At 43.6% G+C, this 21,873-nt stretch overlaps 1 protein-coding gene across 1 annotated transcript in view; it reads right to left on the bottom strand.

The window, feature by feature from the left end:
* Nucleotides 1-188: 188 nt before the first annotated feature.
* The window catches only part of CCDC148 (coiled-coil domain containing 148), a 45,983-nt gene continuing 24,298 nt past the window's right edge, over nt 189-21,873 (bottom strand). Inside the window, 5 exon segments of the mRNA XM_054069318.1 lie at nt 189-343; nt 2,331-2,465; nt 5,090-5,207; nt 10,128-10,246; nt 12,758-12,898. Of these exon segments, the coding sequence (XP_053925293.1) occupies nt 197-343; nt 2,331-2,465; nt 5,090-5,207; nt 10,128-10,246; nt 12,758-12,898 (660 nt within the window). The 3' untranslated portion in view covers nt 189-196.

Here is a 21,873-nt window from a genome sequence, read left to right as displayed (position 1 = left end):
CCATAAAACCCTCCCCGAGGCAGGGGTAAACAAGTGGAGCCCTGTGCGGAAAAGGCATCTTGGCTTCCTGAATGACTGCACACACAGAGAACTGAGTTGTCCTGTGACACAGGCTAAGGGAAGTGTATTTAAAGGTTTCACACTACAGACCAGACAGAACCCCTGGAGCTTCTCTGCTCCTGATCCAAGAGGTGCTCTACAATCGAAAAGCCGTAGATTCCATATCTCTTCTCGGAAGCTTCAGTGGAGGGATTTTTGGTAAAATCTCTTTTGCATAAAGTGTTTTATGAAGTCCAGCTTCTCGAAGGGCTAGTTCAACACGCAGTCTAGGGTCAGAAATGATCTATTAAAACAAACCACAGCAAGGATAAACAGGACCAGGACGACATTTTCCTCACCGACACAGTGTACCTTACAGGTTATTTGTGGATGCAGAGATTTCAACAGTTGTAAAATATCATTGTGAACTATGGTCATAAAATAAAGCCTTCAAAAGTAGAGAAATTCTACCATGAACAAGCCTTTCCCCAGTGCACATATTCTGATATTAGCATTTTTAATATTAATGATCACAAACTACTTTATCAAAGAGCCCTGGCTGTCATTCCTCAGCAATACTCAAAGGGCAGATGAGAACCGGAGTGACTCCTAACTCAGCCACCTCAATGAACAGCTTCTGACTTCTCTGAAGTTCCCCATCACTACAGCCTTGCTTTCAGTACAAGACTTCTAATCCCTTCCTGTTTGTTTCTGTGCAATCTGAGTGCTTCAAATGCATTTATGAGTTTTCTGACAGTGCTGCCTTGTGACTACATGGCAGTAGCATTTCCATTTCACATAACAACGATGAGTGCCCAGGGAAATTACTTCTACAGTTTGTCAGGAGGGATTTGACAAAGTCTGTGAAGCCTCTTTCCAGTCCTCCTCCCATGGGCTCCAGTAAGGGAGCACTGGAAGTACAAGAACGCGGCACTGCCTTCAGTTCTAGCAGCACTGCCACGGTGCCCATCACTGCTGGGAGACCAACACTGGGGAACGTTACCCACAGCCCCTGTGGCTCCGGGATGGAGCATGCTCGTACGCTCGGCCGGCATCAGGCACTGCAGTCCGAGCGCTACTGAAACCTGGCTTTATTTGAAAGAGGGAGAATATTCTGACAATTCAGGTATCAACTCCAAATACACATTTTCAGAGCACTTTTAAGCTAAGGCTTTTCACAACTGCATACGTAGGTCAGGTTTGGGTAAATTTTAACAGCCAAGCAAAAACTACATCTCTGGTACTACGTCTCTCCTTTACCAAACTAAGAAGCTTTAAGGTGTCTTCAAACAGGAAGTGTTGGACAAGCTTACTTATAGACATCATTAAATTTCAGCTTGTTCAGGCTAAAAAGAAAGCTTTTAAACCACACAATTATATCATAGCACTTCTCTTTCTGTAAATGTAATATTCCCATTCTAGAATTTGAAAAATTTCAAATGCACAGACTGAGCAGATGGGGAACAGGGAGAGAATCAAAAAATCCTCCTCTATGTTGCTTAATTCCTTTTGAAATTCAGCGAGCATTGTCCTCGGCAATCAGAGTGACCTCAAAACTGAGGCGGAGTTACATCAGCCTCCTGCTGCATTTACACCTCACCGGTTCCTCCTGCTTCGGCCCTTGCATATAACATCCCAACCGATCTTCAATCCAGCCACAATGTAAAGACAGTCAAAATACCAGTTTTCAGCTTATGGAAAGATGTGTGCTGTGTATAACCTCTCAAGAAAAAAGAACACCCCATAATGAAATCACTTGCAACATTACATGATTCTGTGATTCTGTGGCATGGCCTTTCCGAACACGGTGAGGAGGACTGGCCTGAGGCAACCCACTTCAGGCACTTAGCACAACACTAACTGGAGCCAGTTGAAAGGAGGCACTCTTAAACAAGTAAGGATGTAAAAGGGGTGAGTTTTGAAATCAAGAAATAGCAAATGGATCAGTCAAGCCACCTAATGAATACATGGACTGTCCATCAGTCCATGGAGCCAGCATCCTCTCTCAGCAGTGGCAGTGGGAGATACTGCTCAGGGAGAGCCCAGGAGTTCTCTGCTGGACCTGAACGGACCGTTGTATCCACCCCTGTTGTGCTCCTCCACCATCTACACCAGGTCAGAGAGACAGCCCCCTCCCAACTACCTTGATGTTTGTATTTTTACGCACATTATATCCTATATTCCTCTGCTGCTATTGCTATTCAAGATGTATCATTAGTATTACCATCCTGTATTGCTATTAAGATACAGGAGCACACAACAAACCACGCGGTATGATTACAGACACTTACCTGCTGTTCGCTGTACGTGTGCAACCTGAACAGTGGCTTCTGGAACTCCTCCGTGGTTCCAATGCCCATCCGAGCTTTAGATGCCACCGTATGAGCCAGCACTCTAGCGGGATCCAATTTTGCAACCACGGCAACCTAAAATATAGGATACAAAAATAGCAATTACTCTGTGTAGACGTAAGGTCAGACAAGGTTATCATCAATAACCTACAGCCTTTGAGAACATCATCACTTACCTGTTTTAACAAAAATTGTCTTAAATCACCTTGTATCCATGTACATAAGTAATAAAACTTAAAACCTGAATCCAAAATAAAACCACTGTGGCAGAGAATAATTATCAGGGAGATTTTTTTTCCCATCTCCCAGTGGAGGCAATTTAATTAGCTGGACTTAATATAGCACTGTGCATGCCCAGAACTACTGTAAAGCAGAGAACTGCCTGTTGCGTGGGCAGGCTGAACACAGCCCAGCCTGCATTTTGGGAATGTCAACTGCCCATCCTTGCAAACACAAACTGGAACGCTGGGCGGCATTTTCTGTGAGGAGAGAGCTCACGTTCCTGCCTCATCGTACCCATGGTAGGAAACAGGCTTACACTAAGTGTCAGGCTATCAGAATACGTGCACTACTAATCTTGGCACCATAACAGCGGCATGTGGCTCTGCTGGCAGGACCTCAGCCCCATGAGGACACTGTGAGAGAGGCAGAGCATCCCCAGCTCTGCAGCAGTGATCAGCACAAGCTCCAAAATTCAGAAGCAGCAACCAAAAGGAACAAGCAGGCTCATAATTTAGCAATATACACATTCCTGAAGCCCAAACTTGCTGCTTTTTCTTCTGATGGAAACAAAGGTGTTCAGGCTGGAGTTCACAGTTTTTACCGAGTCGTGGGCAGCAGCGCTGAGGGATGTGCCACAAACAAGTGAATCCTTCAGGTTTTATATGAAGTCTGTCTGGTCTAACTGCTGAGTTTCCCGCAGACAGATCGGTGCCAAAGATTCTCCCACACACCATGCTGTGCAAGAGACAAGTTTGGAGATGTCAGATTTAAGATCCTTTTCTCATTGCTTACTTTCATTGTGTTCAAATATCCAGATACAGGCTAATACTGCTTTGGAAAATGCAGGAGATGCATGAGTGAAATAATCAAAGCCAGGACCCCACCTGAATGGCTAAAAGCAGAAAAAGTATTTAAAGTTGTGTATGATAATTTTTTTCCACCTCTTTAACGAAAGGTCATCTTTGTATTTTCATCAGTGGGAAACAGAGAATAAATATTGGTGGGACAAACGTAATGAAGGGGGAGCTTCACCACCCTGGCCAAAGCCCATTCTAGAAGCATTTAGTATTTTGGTAAGAGTTGGGTCAGTCAGCAGAGACCAACGGATCATGACTCCCAACCGGCCTCTTGTGAAAGATTACACAAAAGACAATGTAATTGGATCGGTAGCTTGGAAAAGACAGAAGAGAGTTGTTGTTATACTAAAAACACATCGACAACCTAAGATAACACTGTCAATACTGCAAAATATTTAATAGAATCCAATTCTTAAAAAGAAAGCATTGTGGACTGGAAATGAGCCCAAGTTCAACAGTTTAAGAAACGACTGTAATAACAGACCAGTGACCCACAGGTCCAGCCATTCCTGTCATGCTCGGCTCTCCCACAGAAGATGCCTTGGAGTATTTGAAGTCTCCTATATTTTTCTTTCTTCTTGACTTTCTACACCCAAATGCTGAAGGGAAAGCACTCATAAGGCCACAACCAGCCCATGGGGGACTAAGGGAGAATTCCACTGGCACACAAACTGTACTGCAATGGCTGATCCTGAAGCCAAAGGACGCACTGAAGTCGAGGTCAAGGCTGCATCAAATGCCATATTTTTAACCACAGACAGTCCTGGGGAGAAAGCTGCTGCGTCAGTGCTGCTTAAATTATCCAAAATTAAAAGGCTTTGAAAAGCACCTCTCCTCCCTCCCTTATTTTCATTCCAGAAGGGATAACTCTCTGCAGGGACAATTCTTCACCAGGAGCCACTAGAGTCAGGCTTAGGGTTAGGCACGTTCCCACGGGCCCCTGTGGAGTCACCCCAGACCCACTGCCTTTGGCAGAACGTTTACACTGCAGATCCTGGAGTTTAAAGCACATGAAATCCAGGTTTTTCCTTTTAATATTTGGAGTTAAAAAATAAGGAGATTACATACAAAACTATAAATGAAGGTAAAATTAGTCCTTCAGAAGTCATCAGTAGGAAAAAATAACACTACATTTACTATGACAAACATCAACAAGCGTTTGCCACAATGTCCTTTTTAAATCAACATGCTGAAGTTTCACAGAGTTCAGTTTCTCTCTGGAGAACTTGTCCAAGGTCTGGAAGCTTTTGGAATTCAAAAAGAATTTATAATACTCATAAATCTTGTCCTGGACTCAAGGCAGACTTAAGATTATTTCTAAAAAAAACCAAAAATGGAAGAAAAAGAGAAATCACATCCAACTCAGAAAAAACAGTATCTGCCTATTTTCAGTATCAACAGCTTGTACAGTGTACTTTAATATCCCAGCGCTCCTGCTGTCAGAGCTCCAGAGCAGACAGGATTCGTAACATGACAGAACTGCTGCAAAAGTCAGCCCAAAAGTGCACCTTAACTTTATCATTTCATTGCTTCTATAGATTGTTCTTTTTCTCTTCCGAGTAACATGGCAGCATGTGTTAGTATCGTCACTTCATGTGAAACCGCAGGAAGTCAACCCACCTGCTGCCGGAGCCCCTCCAGGCATCGCTCCCTCTCTTCTGCTTCTCGTGCTTCTCGTAGGGCCAGCTCCTTTCTCTCCAGCAGCCGCTTTTGTAGTACTGCCTGTCTAAACTTCACCCTGGCAAACAGCACGCACACAAGCTGAAGAACACCACTTAAGTGCAATTATAAATTGCTGTTACGCTACTGCAGCTTGAAACACTGCTTGACACTTCCTGTACCCACCTCACAACAAAACGGTGGCTCAGTAAACCACATGGAAACAGCAAACGACACTTCTTCATTTGAACATGTTAGTTTTGTTGGAGTTTTCTGGTTGGGAATTTTGGAGAAGGAGGGTTCTGAGGGGGACGCAATTTTTAATTTGTTTTGGGTTTGGAGGAGGTTGGTTGCTTTTTTCCTTCTAAACAGCCCAGCTAAGCTCTCAGATGCCATTTCTAGAACACAGATTTTCCTAGCACGCATTATATAGCCCTGCTGCTCTTCCCCCCCGCCCCGTTTTCTGTGCCAAGAAGAAACATCCTCTGACATCTGTGTTTGGCAGAACAACTCTTTCCCACAATCCTTTCCGTGAAAAGAAACACATCGCTCCCAATCTCTTTCCTGGGAAAAGCAAGAGAACTTGAGAACTGTCTCCTTCTTAAAAAGGAAGAAAAAGGAGGTTAGCACAAATAATCCTGAAAATCGACCCAGGGCATTACTTTTGCTGGTCAGCAGGTTTTTATAGCCCCAACAGCACTATCATCACTGTATTCGCTAGGGACCCGCAGCTGCAGGTATTCTTTGGGACGTCACTTTTAGTCCTTACACTGGGTCATCACCGTGCTTTGCATTCGGAGAATTATCCTTCTTTTGCCCTTCAAGAGGCAATTATCCTTCTTTTGCCTTTAGAGAAACAGAGAAGGAAGAGAATCTTCCAATATGATACAACATGGATTTTTACGTTCTTACTCTCAAAATTTTACATACTCCTTTGAGCTTATGAACTTGTGCTATGAACTGCAAAACTCAGAAGTAAAGGTACAGGTATGCTGGTAGCTAGAAAAGACCTCTGAATCGATAACCCAATCACAATTATCAGGACAAACAAATCTGTCCCAGGAGAGCGGTACTGCACTGCCTGAGGCTGCCCCGGGGAGGCTCGAGGTTTCTCACTGCAGCCACCGCAGCTTTAGCAGGTGATGCTCGCACTCTTAATCCTCAGAGGTGATTTTGCTCCCACAGAAAGCCTAATCTGCTTCTTACATCAAGCAAATATTATGCTGTTCTGAAAAATGACAAAAACTATATTCTATTGAGACACCCTCATTTGGAGACGACCGCTGCAACGCACGTTCTGAAATGCCCCAGTGTCACCGCACACAAAGCTCTCTACCCTGGAACCTCCTGTGACTTACCGAGGAGGAAAACAGAGGGGCCAGCTCTGATCTTAAATACTTTGTCTCTGCTGCAGAAATTCTCATGTGCATAGAATGCAAAGCACTGACAACAGGAACATTTCATGGCTATTCCGTGCCCAGGCTGTGTCGGTCCAAGTGGCTGACTCCAAAGTAACAGACGGGCAGACCAGGGCTGAGTGAGGTCTCAGCGTCTTAGTGCAGCCTCTGCTGCCCCAGAGAAGGTGGTTTGTGCTCTCTGTTATCCTAAGGAGACCATCACCTAGCTTCTGCTGGAGAGACTGAGGCCAGGGCTAACGCGGGTGAAGATCACAGTGAGGGGGCAATGGAATCTACACGCAGGGGAGACAGAGAACCCTGTAAATACATATCCAGCCTTCCTAGTGACAGGCAGTAGGACAAGAGGAAACGGCTTTGAGCTGCGGCAGGGCAGGTTCAGATTGGACACTGGGAAACATTTCTTCACCAAAAGAGTTCTCAGGTGCTGGCAGAGGCTGCCCAGGGAGGTGGTGGAGTCCTCAGCTCTAGAGATGTTTAAAAGACGTGTAGATGAGGTGCTTAGGGATGGTTCAATAGTGGACAGGTACAGTTGAGCTCAATGATCTCAAAAGTCTTTTCCAACTAAGCAATTCTACGATTCTATCCATTGTGCTCCTGAGTTGGAACATTCTTCCAATACTTTTTATGCTTGGCTCTAAAAGCTTACCTGAGCTGTGATTTCACAGCATCCACATCCAAATAAAGCTGTTACTTCTCTTTCACTCTATTATACTTTGTAATATTTTACCTACTATTTCTTCAAAGGAAACTTAATTTTATAGAAAAGCTTGAAATTAAAATGTCTTAATACTCATTTTTTATATTAAGTACCACAGTAAGTAACGATTTTAATAAATAGCCAGCTGGAAAATGAGCATAGCTGATGAGCTGCAGTGGAGCTACCTTTTTGAAGTACCATGGGTACACACTTATGTAATTTTTGATAAGCGTAATTTCATTAAAACTCTGCTTTCAGACACTGTCTCATAAATATTCAACAGGAAAAAGTGAACTATACTGTTTATTATGAAAGCTTTAGCAAACCTTTAAAAAGCTGGGTTATAATAAAGAGGTTTTTTTGCCCTGTACCACACCTTACCCTGTTCCTGCTGTCAATCGACAGTGGAAAGTGTTATCCTAGCAGCTGAGAAGCCCTGCCTGTGTCTCTGCCTGTGACTGAACTGCTGCACCACAGTGGCCAGGCAGCTGGGATAGCAGGCACTTTACGCACTAGTTTGAACATTTCAGAAGTAGCCACCGGTTCCCTTGGCAAAACTGACGGGCCAGCTCCTTTGCCAACTGATGCCGGGGTTTTGCACAGCCTGATCCAGCCCTCAGCTCTAAACATTCTTCGATGCAGCAGCACAAGCTCAAGGAAAGCTGCAGATACCGTCCTTGGAGCAGAAATCCCAGCACAATCCTCTTCTCTCCCGCGTTTCTGATCACAGATGGCATTGCTCATCAGCATGTTGTGTCGAACACAATACTCTCGCCATCTCTTACTTGGTCAGCATCAATGGGGACTTACACAAAGTCAAACCCGCTGGGGCTGTTCTGAGGCACACACACAACATAAAGCTGCAGCTGCCTAGGGACTTCCAGGCCAAAAATGAAATGGCCAATCTGTTACATGTCCCCACTGTCAGACAGGGATCGGAGAAAGCAAATGTGGACTCAGTCACTTGAAATTCTACATCCATTTTCAGGTGCCTTTAATCCTTCTCTTTGATCTGGTCACAGCCCTGACTGTTCAGTGCCTTGCACTTATGAAGTGAGACCCAAACAGAGCACCACAGCGGCTCCAGGGGAAGAATTCTGGTTTCTATAAGCCAAATAACTTAATTTTAAATTAATTCTAAAAGCAATTCAGGAAAACAGCATACTATTTTTAATATCTTATTGTACCTCCTAGAAACTCTATGCAGTATCTGGGCCATATCTAGTACTTGGAATAGTCAGTCAGCTCACGATCCAAAAACCTTTCTCTTTCCCAAAGCAGCCTGAAAATGTATCACGGATCAGAACCATGGCACTGGCTTGTGCCATCTTCCACGATCAGTTCTGCAGAGGCTCAAATGCAGAACTTTATGTGCTGCACAGGGAAAACACGTAAGAACATTACAAGTTTCTGCAGGACTGCACAGTTTAGCCCCGGCCCGGCCAATTTCCACAGCTTAAAGCCGGGCAGTTGGACTTCCAAGTCCCTTCCCCCAGCCAGGGAAACATGAAAGGGAAATGAGAGGAAAAAAGCATTGTGGCAGTGGTTCCACCCTGGTTCAGTCCCATACATACGATAAATGCCTTACATGACACCAGTAGCTCTACAGTACCTAGCAGCAACACCTCTCCGCCCTCCTTTGATTAACGTTTCTGAAGGCTTTAAAGGTGAAAAGCACTAAGTAATTTCACAGAATTCTTGAACTCCACAAACAGTAAGGATTTCTCGTTCAACTGTTTTATTTTGCACAGCAGTTCTAGGGAACATAATGCTCAGCATTTACAGACTTTGGATTCATAATAGCCCAAAGGTGCGATTATTTCCTTCCTGCATCCCTCCATGAACTGTGCTGTTTCCTTATATTTTATTCTGCAACATTTATTAGCATAAAAAAAGCCCATTCTCCAGCTATATGTCACAGCGCAGCACACAGGTTGGAAGAAAAGCCAATTTTGCCTGATCAGCTGCTGAAAACTCAGGAATTCAAGCACGTGGGTTTGCTATGAGCTAAAGTCACTGCAGGTACGCTTAAGGAAAGCTTCACATCTGTTTGGAGCATGAGCATACAAACTCTTCAATGTAGCTGTCAGCGAGGTATCCCAATGAAATAGATTGCAGTAGTATTTCCATGAATGCTTAAGACAAGATTTTAACATGCTAATGGCAGTTTAACCCTATTTAATCACAGTCCATGCAGTTTGGTACCTTCCTCTATGCAAAAAAAAAAAAGGTAAGCCTATGCTTTGAGAGCATTTCTAACCAGACTGCCTACAGGGGTTTTATGCTACTCTGTTTTATTCCTCTCTGACATTAAGCACTTCTTCAATGGGTCATTCAAGGCCATATTCTGCAGTGGAGACTTGGCAGGGATTCGGCTGTGAACCAGGCTCAAGCTCTACATCGCATCAAATGGCTGAAGAGCGTCCACAACTTCATGTGCAGTTTAAGACCCTCTAAAAGAATAATAAATACTTGTGAGGCTGCTAAGGGCTTGATGTGCTCCTCTCGCCTCTCAAATCGAACAAATCTTATTATAAATAATTGTGCAAAGTGGGAACATAGCAGGTCTTATTACTCAGTTGCAATTAAAAAAACATGAAGGGAGTTGGTTTTAATGTGTGTATCCTATCACGATTACAACAGTTTAGCGCTTACAGAGGTCTAAAACTTTGATGGCTATGAATTCATTCAAACTAACAGATAGCATCCAGGCTACAATCACGATGCAGTCTTGGTACCTAGACTGGGGTGACTGCCCAACAGGAAGAAAAAAGACTTACTTATCTCAATTTATTCTAACTTAGAAAGTCGGGAGATCAAAGCAAAGTAGATTATAAGAAGTTCCTATTGATACTCTTAAGTATTCACATTCCAATTCTTTTACCTTTCTTTGTCTCTAATTGCTTGTTCAGCCATTAATTTCCTCAATTCCTCCAGCCACTGCAGATCTTTCTCCTCCTGCTCTCGACACTTGAGCTCTTTCTCAGCCCGGTATTTTTTCACCTGGAGTTTGAAGAAATACAGTAAATAACAGTTCTTCACAGGAAAGTGCAGAGCCCAGGGGCTGTGTGGTCCAACAAGCACTGGACCCTGAATTTGGGTGCCACCAACCATGGCCTAAGAACCAAGGGGTTTTTTTTGGGTAGCACTGAGGCGGCGTGAAGCACCACGCCATTCTCTGCCTACCCTTTTGGTTTCTGAGCTGGCAGTACAGCAGGGTGAGTCTTCATTCCTGTGTCTTTTTAGAGAGGTCTGTGTTTAAAAAGTTCACCAACAATATCTGCACAGGCCAATTATAGTTAAAGGGAAAACCAATACTGGTTTAAACCAAGCCAGGATTTCTCTGAAAGCGTGTGGTTTGCAAACACATAAATACGGTTTTCTCAGCTTTTGAACCTAAAATGGCAGCCTTAAATATTAAGAGATAAATTTAAGGATAAATAAAACATTAATATAAGGATAAAGCCATGAGTTATTTGGCTGGACCTCATAACTGAGCGGATTTCCTAGAGATCTCTTGAGGTCCCTTCTCTTTTCTGATTCCTATTAAAAATGAGAGCATTGTTGTATTCTGAAGGGAAGAAACATCTCTTGAAACTGACCTCTAAAGAATTAGTTGCAGTTTTGTTAACTATATGATTTATCCTAATTTAGCAGAAGCATTGTGCTCTGCCATGAGTGTATACTTCATCTTTAAGATAAATTGCAGAATAAAACCAGGTAACCAACGTAAGTAGCGACTTCAGCTGGAGAAGGAACTGGATACACACCAGCGCAGTCACAACCAAGAAAAATGAACTCACAAATAAAATAAAACCAATAAGAAATCAGGTAGCTTTTCAGGTGTTGGCTTGGGGACTTGCAGCAATAGGAGATAACGAGGAGATAACGGTCTCAGGAGACAAGAAGGCTTTGGCAGCTAGAGCTGCTTTCCTCCAGGGAGCACTTGCAGTCAAGTCTGCTTGGCAGAATTGGGGATATAACCATGCAAAATGCCACCAGGAACACAATAAGCCACAAGAGCCTCTTCTCTGGACCTGTCTGACATGGCACGGGGACATAGTTTTTGGGACAAAGCAAGAAAAAGGGATTTGAGTGCTATAAAATTAGATAGGGGAATTCCTAGCAGTGCAGGACTTTATTTTCATTCTTCTGCTAAGGCAGCCCCTGTCACTCCCCTGCAAGGTGTTTATTTTGCTCTGCTATCTTTTCTTTTCTGCTTTTACTAAGAGTTTTAAATTGTTTCAGTAACAACGTAATCAAATTGCTCTAAGTACAGATAGTTTTGTGTTTGGTTGTGAGGAATTACTGCAATAGACACCTCCATGACATGAGAATCCAAATTCCAGGGTATCTAACTGCCCACATTGTAGTCCCACCAGTGAATTCCCAGCAAGATCTGTTACACAGAACCGTGGCACAAGAAAGCAAAACATAAAGCGAAAATGTGATAGTGTACATAAAGATTTTGTTCCTTCTTTAGCAAAGGCTTTCTGTAGTGTGGCACATACTGACATCACTAAAGCCTTCATGTGCATCATGAAATGCTCTCTTCAACACAGCTCAGCCTTGTTTCCTTAACTCTGCCTCTAACTGGGATGAGCACAGCTTTTAGTGATCTTCCTTGCAAACACATTAGCATGAGTAATCCTGTAAGAGTAAAGGCGACTGTTTGCTCACCCGCATTTGAAAGATACAGCATAAGAACCTATAGCATTCTCTGACTTGGTTTTTTCCAGAACGCTCACACAGCTTAGCAGACACACCACAGGAGAGACGGGCTCTACGCACACTGGATTTCAGTGTGAAAAGTAACCAGAACAAGAGATAAAGGTAAAGTTCTGGTAAAACAACCTCCCAGATTTCTGCCACATCATTCAAACAAAAAGGTAACACAAACACCTATGAGACAGCTTGATTTTCTAAAAGTGTCACACTCACTGTAGCAGATTTCTGATTTCCTGTTAAGCTGAAATTTAGGCTCGTGCCTAAAAGCCATTTTCTGAGCAGTCACCACAGAAGTACCTACAACAATGTCACATAGACTGCTGATATCCCGAAATGGTTAATATTGCCACCCTGCTCCAGGTCCTTGTGCTGTGAGGTGCAGTGCGCTGCCTTGCAGACAACGTGCTGTACGGCTCCTCTGCTGCATTGCAGCACATTTAACTGCAGCCCTGGAATCTTTCTTAGTCTTTGCCATGTTGCTAAAAGCACTAACCTAAGAGTTAAAACCCTGTAGTGCCTCTGCGCTGAGGTTTTGTGACACCGAAATGGCTACAAACACTTACGTACAGCTGGCTTTTAAGACACACGATGAAGTAACACAACCGCTGCACACGAGCGGGTAGCTCTAAAGCTAAAACGGACAGCAGTGAGACTCGATTGACCATTCGCCCACCTCCGTACTAATACTGAATACTTCAAAGAATACATGGCAGTGAGAGGAGTTAAAGATTTGAAAGGCAATCGTACACATTAGCATATACAAAAATGTACACAAGTTTCTCATACTTTGTCTTTCTCCTGAACTCTTCGAATCATTTCCTGCTCTTCCTGTAGCCTTTCTTCCTCATCCTTCTTCTCTCTTCTTCTGGCAGCTACAGCAGCTTCCAGCCTAGCAGCCTCTTCCTGCTGTGCTTTCCACTGCAGAACCTGAAAGAAAGGGTGGAAAAGGCAGTCCTGCAGCAGACTTCAGCAATGCTGCAGTCCCTGCCAAGCAGACTGGGAAGGAAACCACATAATCCATTTACAAACTGAGATCTATAATCTTATCAGCAATCCATAATCGCTTGCAAGCACCAGCTTTCCATCCATTAATGTGCAATTCACAGATGATTGGCATAACAGGCCAATAAAATCACATACAAAAAGATCATCAAAATCATGATAAAAGTGCCAAAACCATCTCAGTGACATCAGATCTGAAATTCCCACTTTGACCTTCAATAACACATAAAATTTCTTAACTAACACCTGCATGAATGAAGACCAACCCTAAGAGACCAGAGCCCACTTGCACCCTTGTGCTCGGACATTCCTGGTCCTGGTCTAAAATGGCAATGTTTATTGAGCAATCTGGGCACAGCTGCTCGTGCAGTTAAGGATCCAAAATAAAATACGGAATGGTTTCGTTACCTTCACCTTGCCACATAACAACCTTAAATGAAGCATTTAGAAAATGACTGTAGAAGAACATGTGATCACTTCTACCTCACTTTGAAACAGGCTGAAGCAGACATACACATGAAGCTTTAAAATCTACAGCAAATACAAATCGAATTAAACCTGCTAAAAGTCTGCTCAGATCAGAGCTAGAATCCACTGCAGAAGTTCGAAGGAACTCTAACTTCTGTAACAGCATGACTGAGTTTTTCTGAACTGAGATGAGGTAATAGTCAAACTGTGTAAACGAAAACACTGCTCTTCTGAAGCTTGCCTTTTCCTATGCCATTGCTTCACACTCCTTTCCAACTCCCTCAATAACAAGATAGATTGCTGGTGTAAGGGTGCTCAGGACAGGAGGCAGCTCCTCTTTTCCCCATGTCTGAGAACCCTCTTGATCCTTACTGTCTTCGTTAGATATTAATTTACCTGTTAACCAGAGACCTCTGTCAGTGTTTGAATGCAGCTATTAGTTAGCAAGGCCATTAATTGGTCTCCAACAGAAGTTGATGTTAACTGGTATTTCAGGGGAACCACTAACTAGAAACGGGTGTTGAGATCAGAATTGCAGAGCTTCTGTCAAGACGACAACTGATTTGAGGAAAGCAAACAACAAAAAAGAGGTCTAAAACAATCTCCAGCCTCCTTATTCATCAATCTATCAGCAGATATTTGCATGCCATAATCAGCTTCCCTCACTATTTCCACCCAGCTCTGCTGCTAAAGCCTTTTGCTCCGGAGCAGAAATCAGCATCGGGGCACAAGCTTACACTTTCAACAGGTCCATACAGCCAGGTGAGTATCAAACACACAATTCACTCAGCTGACAAGCACTAACCATGCACGAGGTTGCCCAGAACAAAACTGTTCTGCCAAGAATTCAGTACGTATCCCTACTACCTTCCACAGAGCAGTCTGTACTGCCCTAAATCGCTGCTGAACACTCCTAGTGACTCAGGGGGGCAGAATCTGGTTTACATTCTTATCTCGCTAGGTTTTTAAACGCACAAATCATCGCTGATCGAAAAAACAAGTGATATCAATGACAGAAGGAAGGACAGTTTCACTGTATATACTTTCCCCACAATACCCATTATGTGTTTCTGTAAGCAGCACACGAAGTTCGCTGATGTTATCTCCACCCCTTCCATGTTGATCTAATTTACATCTGTTCAAAGTGCAAAAGGAGTCACCTCCTTTAAAAAAAGTATTCATTATTGCAAAAAAAATGGAAAGATTGGTAAAAAAGAGAAAAGCACTGTTTGCAAAATCCTTATGGCATGTGATTACTGTAGGCTGGAATTATGCCATGTCTTCCCCAATGAAGAGTTCAAGTCATATCAGGTAAAATGTTTTTAACAGAGCTGAGCTAAATGTAAGGGTTTTATTATGTATGAAATACAAACAACTAGGAATTGAACAGCTGATTCAAATGTCAAAATATTTCACATTTCAACCCCGCTCAAACACTCTAACACCTCTCTGCTGTGGGCACCCAGCCTAGCCCAAGAGCCCTGGGGGCGCTGCTGTCAGGCAAACTGGGCAACAACAGGCAGGCAGAAAATGGAGATAACAGAAGAAACCTCCAGGGCACAGAGTTTCACACATTTCATAGCAAGCTGTTTAAAAGTGACCACCTGATTGCTGAGTTTCTAACACTCCTACAATGTAAGTGTTTCAAGCAAGCCCCCTGTACTCATCCAGTTTTTCCCTCTGGAGGTGGTGTCATGCAGACCCAAAGAAACTAAAAAATCCCTGAGCAATAGTTCCGATTCCCTGGGGACCCATCCCACCCCCCCCCCCCCATATCTTGGGATCACGGAATGCACACAAAAACATTAATGTGTTCTTGATTGCATTCTTGCATTCCTATGAGTGCAAAGTCAGAAGGGTAGGGTTTACGTGGTCAACAGGGAATGTTCTGTTTAAATATTAAATAAATCCTAGGAGTTAAAACTATATATTGAAAATACACGGGAAACCTGGATCCCCTCCTGCCTGCCTCACAAAGCAGCTTACGCTTTAGTAGCACGAGCACTGCCAACATGAAGTTCTCAAAGTTTTTAATTACAGCCGGCATTTCTAAGCACCTCTCACAGTTCACACGTTATTAGAGAAGCGTTTTGCCAAGTGAATTAATAAATTGCTGTGCTGACAGATGCGTGTGTACCTATTTTCAGTTCATTATTTCAACATTGCGTATTACAATAACGCAAAGTACACTACAAACTAATTAAAATAATAAATTAGTTCTTTCACTCTGAATCTGAATAGCAATTAATGTATTTACCTTGTACTTCATGCTGCAGATACTTCTAATGACAAAAGTATTCCTGATTTACTTTCCTTGGGAATTCCCACTACATTAGCACAATTGGTATCACAGTGCCATGTAAGGCTTTCCCTTTAAGCAATGCTGACTTTCATTACAAACCGATCTTGAAGCTGCCCAGAGTGGCTCCTTCCAGCAGCTGAGCTGCACAGTGAGGTAGAGAGGAACGCCAGGGCAAGGGCTGGCGCAGAGGAGGTCTGTGGTGTAGAGGTCACACAGGAGGGAGAACTGCCCTTGAAATTGGCTGAAATACACGGCAGCCCCAAAGGACATGAAGGGACCGGAGGAGCAGTGTCACAAAACAACTACACAGCCTATATCCTCACAGGCTACCCTGCACTACACAGACAGAGCAAGCTGCTAGAATTCAAATTCTAAGCAAGAATTCCCAATAATCCTGTGACAGTCTCCCTGTATGTCATAACTAAAGGCATAAGAAGGAAATCCTCTGATATCCCCACTCTGATTCTCTCCAGCTCAATCTTTTAACTTCATAAAATGATCCGATCCAAATCCACTTCCAGAGACCCCCAGAGCTTTACTGACCTCTGAAACATTCCTGCACACCCTCCTTAGGGTATTACAAAAATATTTTAGGGGATGTCTTCAAACAAAATAACTTTGCAAATGCTGACAGGCCATAGCAAAAGCAGTCCAGGCCTGGTGCGTGCAGACAGAGTGCGATCAAATACCCCAAATGCGGCTGGTGGACACCAGGCTCGGAGCTGTGTATGGATCTGCTGGCTCCCTCCTGTTTCTTCCCTCATCCACTCCTGCAACTGGAGGGACAGAGGAGAACACTACTCATTCTTTAGCCCGTGATCCCAAGGCCCTGAAGTCTCTTTTGTATGCCCTTGGATTTCTTGTTTCAAATGTATCTCTGCCCATCTGAAAAATCAATCCTGGATAATAATGAAGGACTGTACCAGCACAGGAATTTTTCTCTTCACATCTTTAGCCCACGCCCAGGGAGCAGCAAATTTCCCTAGGGAGCGGGTCTGGTCCATTCCGTTCCCTTCAGAACGGAGTCTCCTATGACCACTGGACCCATCTTCTTTTTCTTTATGAAAGCAGTTTTGCCGCAAGGCGTAGGCCAGCTGAACCTCGGCAACAACTCTGGTTAAATGATAAAAAGTCACAGGCTACAGGACTTCCAGGACCACAGCATCAGGGTTTCAATAAGGATATTCTTCTCAGTTCAATTCCTGCTGGACACATCATCCAGTCAATGGAGAGGATTTAACAAATTTAGCAAACTTATTTCCCTATGCTAGAGAAGGTCATTACTTTCATCTGCTGTAGAACTGGCCACAGAGTGCAGTCAAACTGAGATCCCTAGAAGATTTAACATGAGAAATTCATTAAAAGGTGACTTTCATCACCAGCAGCGCAGCCTCTTCACACACAATACGGCTCAGTCATTAATACATCAGGTAAAAGTAACGCATGCTGATCTATGTCCTTTGCCTGAGCAACTCCCTCCCATTCCAAGGTGCTAAAAAAGGAAAGATTTTTAAGAAAAGAGGGATGGACTGAAGAGGAAGGTAAAAAAATTACAGACCACATCCCCATAGAAGAACAAGGATTCACCTAAGCAATTTCTATTAAGGTTAATAGAAGGTTAAGCACAGAAAATTCCGCTCAGATTAATGGGATAATAAACCTCCTAGACTTAAGTATTTTATAAATGGAACAGGACAATAGCAGTCTGTGTTAAAAAATGAAAATAATTTAAGTCATTGCTGATTACAGAAATGTCTGCTCCAAGCAGTGTGATTCATTAAAAAGAACGTTTGAAAGTTCCTCGCGTTCGCCCACAATTTGTTATCACAGAGCCTACCCCAGCTGCTCCCCAGCCAGTTCCAGCAGCTCTCAGGCACGCAGAACTCACAGGTACTGGAGAGCAGATTCATGCTTACACAGCCGGCACCTCCTGGACTTTCTAGATTTCAGTTAACGACTTGTTTGCCAAGACTCTGGAAGTCACAGGAAAATTTTTGCCCCAGGAGCTAGCATCTCCAAGGGCACTTGGTGTGCAGAACTGCTCCTGACTGTACGGCTGTATCCAAAACCAAAACCCCCTTGCGCTAACCACACCCACCACACACTGAAATATAAAACATTAATAGTGTTATTCTTGGAAATAAGACTAGAAAGCATATGCCTATATTCCTAAATGGAAAGATAATGAGATGGGTGCTGACCATTCCTGGAGTCTCAAATATTGCGGGGCAGGCAGAAGTTTGTAAAAAAAATGTGAAAAATCCATCATCTTTTAAATTCAGGAAGTTCCAGAAAGTCCTGGTTTGATAAAGACATACTTCTTATTTCCCTTTTCTCACGTGAGTAACCTCATGAACTGACCGCAACGTTTAAATGCACACGGGTCAATTCCCAGTTCAGTGTGGAAAGAAGGTCCACTTCACCAGGGGCTCCACACTAAACATCATGATCCAGTAGAAATGTTTAGGAAGACACTGACGTGCTCTGGTCCCTGTGCTGGCAGCAGTGGCTCAGGGTGCTGCCTGTGGTGATGTGCAGCTGCCTCCTGCCACCAGGCAAAGCCACACGCCGATCCGACATCCTGCCGCTCTGGGATGCTACCTTTAAAGTGCTGCTGGCTGTTACCTCCACCACAAACACCGAGCATTCCAAATCCACAGTCAGATTTTATCCTAAATACAAAAAGCTAGCCGCCCTGGACAGAGGTGACAGGGGCAGCAGCCACTGAAAGAGGAGGCGGCCAGCAGCCCGGCAGTGAGAATGGTGCTCCCGTTCCTCGGGGACAAGACAGCTCCCTACTCATGGACAAAAGAACCGGTCTGTATCGATTTTACAGAGTGCAGCTCCTCCTGAACCTCCCAGTTAACAGAGGAAGTTACTTTTGACACCAACTGTACGATAACAACTCAGACTATCACGACCATTAACAAAACGGTGGTTTGAAGCCTCCAATAACTTTCAACACTAAAACCCTGCACCTTCTTCTCCAGCCTGGTGGATTCTTCTAGCCCAAAAACTTCTGAAGAGCCCCTGGAACCACACGCCAGACTCCTTATGACTCTCGGAAGAGATCACGCTCTTGCTTCATTACTGTACTACCTTGTGACACAGAAGAATTTCCTTCTCTGTGTTGTTTAGAAAGAGGAATTTTACACAAAGAGAATTTATGTTACACAGCACCTGCTGCAGAACCCTGAAAGTGGTTAAACCCACAGAGCATGAAGCAACCAGAAACGGGTGATTCCCAGTCACACACTGGAGTGTAACACACCCACCCACCTCCCCATCACTGGTTCCCTTGGCTTGGGGCTTTTTCTCCCAATGGCAAACAGGGCTGTTAGAGGCAGGGTATCAGAAACATCTCCTCCTTAAGAACATACAGCACATCCTCACTAGTGTTACCCACCTCACACTTCCTTCTGTACAATAATAACCTCATGGCCCTTTGGGATTTATTTCATCTGAGTTTCTGGAGTGGTTTCAAAATTCCTCCTTGGAGGACACTGATTTCTACCAAGGGACACACATTGATCTTCTGTGAGATGGAACATGGAAATAAGAATTTGAAGGCTCAGCGAAAACTGCTTTAAACATTAATTTAACTTCTCTGCTGCTTTTACTTCTTAATTGCTACCACTTCTTGTCAGCCACAAGGCCTAGAGTCTCACTGATGGCACAGTTGCTTCTGGTGCATTTAAAGCAGTTTTAAAGGAAGCATTCTTCAGTCTGATTGCTGTGCCTTTGGTTTGTCGCTGACAGATGAAAAGATCCATATAAAACTTAGGTGATACCATGTGGTTATTGCAGTAATAACAAAATGCACAGCCTATCACATGCAAGTATTTCTCTTTCGCATTGCTCAGTCTGCACTAAAATTAGGAACAAACAGATTTTCACACACTAGGGAAAGAAAAACTCCTTTGAGAAACCCCACAAACTCAGAGCAGCACAGACACACACACACATCCCTTTCAAACCAAACAAGTAAAACAGGTGAAATGGCTTACTGGCTGGCAGCTAAATGAAAGGTGGCATACTCAGAGTCCAGTCTTCTCCTACCCAATCATTATCAGCTGCTTAAACAATCCAGTTTGAATTTTAATGTATTTCTGCATGTTCTGTCTGCAAAATGGATGTATGAATCATTTGCATTTCAAGAACTGCTTACCTAGCTTACAGGGTGCGTGATAACCAACACTTCACAGCTCATGTCCAGGGGCATGGAAATGCTATGGCTGTCTCTGAAACCTGGTGTGTGAAGGAGATCCACGTTTCTCACAGTCAGAATATAAACTCTTCACGAGCGTACCTGGAGTTCACTACACAGCTGAACCATTACAGCAGCTACAATTTTCCTCTGGCTAAGTGATACAAGTAAGATTTTCCCTATGCTAAACTTACTGAAATATAAAAAATAAGTCAATTCATGGCCCAAACCAAAACACGGGAGAACAGCCCAAACGCCTGATTTTCAGCTCTACACTCGTTCCCTTAGAGACAGATTCACTTTTTTACCCCATCTTATGAATCCCTCTCAGGATGGGTTTGATCAGCGTAAATTAACTCACTGGAGTTACTTTTTCCCCTGGTAGCTGCCAACAGCCGCTCCACAGCCCAACACACGTCAGAAGTGTGGAATACAAGTCTATAAAACAAACTGTACCTGGGTGAAATGTAAGTTTTCAAACACACGTAGCCATTGAACCCAAACAGAACCCACAGTTACCTATAGAATCATTTCTCTGAAGAACACCTAGCTCCTTCCCCAGTCCCAGCTTCCGTCCTCTGGCCCTTTCGGCTGCAGAGCTGATCAAAACAAGGTCACAACAGTATACTCCTTTAATGAAAACCTGTACCTCTGTTACTCCTCTGTTCTGTGATACAGGTGAATTGTTTTTGATCAAACGTTCAACATTTTAACAAAGCCACCTTTGAACACAACCTGGAAAAGTGCAGCCCTAATGGGTTTATGTTTCAAACAGTTTGCAGTTACGGGAAACAGGAGGTCAGAATCCCAAACCTTTCAGACAATGTTCAATGCATCGGTGAGAATCTTAAGGTGCGTGGAAACAAGACAAGTACTGCAAGGGCTTCCTTGTTACATTTGTGGGGAACAGGAAAAAAGAAAAAAATAAAAGAAAGAGGTGATTCATAAATTCACAACTCTGGAACAGGAGCTCTTCCACCTCTAACTGCACAGCAAAGAGAAACACAGCAATTTTCAGGACAGGGCGGCCTGCGTGAAAAACCACGCACTGCCCCTGCCAGCTCTGGAGAATCACTCCTGACTCTACTTGGCTCCAGGGAAGCCTGCACAGGAGCTACAATGGGGTCCTCACTTCGTCAAGCCCAGACAGTTCTAACCCTGAAGTGTTTCGATTCAAACCTCCCGACAACAGACGGCTCTCGAACAGGAGACAGAAGGGGTTTTTGTACTGTTACTATAGGAAAAAAGAGCATCAACATCAAAAACCTCAGTCGCAGACAGGTTTGACTGTGGTTTCTACTTGTAGAAAACCAAAATCAAGTGTTCAGCATTCACTGAAAAGTAAGGGTTCAACAGAGATGATGTTGGTAAAGCGGGGAATAACACACCATGTGTGCTTCTGGACGTTAACTTCTGAGCAAGTGGGAAATCAGAGAGCAGTTTAAGCGAATCTCAACTTGCCTTTCATGCCCAGAAACGCAATTCCCCTTACAAATGCCCTAGACATTCAACATCATAACACTTTCCTCTGCTGTTCCAGGCTCCTCCCATTTTGTTCTAATCGCTTTCAAAAAATCCTCAGGTATTTTTTACCTTTCTGCACCCCTTCACACAGTAAATCACCTTTCAGAACAGTGTGAAACCTCTGTGACGAGGGCAACAAGTTACAGGCTCCATTGTTTCAGGTCTTAGAAAGCATGCTTGAAAACAGACAGAAGGGAAGAGAGATACTCATTACTTCTCCGAAAACAGACTAGCATCAACATAAAAACTGGGAGCAGTGATGATAAACGTAATGTTTCACTGCCAATTCTGAGGATTTGATTTGTAAAGGCAATTACAAAGCAAGTCTTAGACACTAAGGACACCAATTTGGCTTCGTTGAGGAAGAAACACAAGCATACAAATATTTTGTGATTTGCC

This window comes from Cuculus canorus, chromosome 6 (assembly GCF_017976375.1).
Source record: "Cuculus canorus isolate bCucCan1 chromosome 6, bCucCan1.pri, whole genome shotgun sequence".
Taxonomy (NCBI): Eukaryota; Metazoa; Chordata; class Aves; order Cuculiformes; family Cuculidae; genus Cuculus; species Cuculus canorus.
This window is presented reverse-complemented; position numbering and strand designations above follow the sequence as displayed.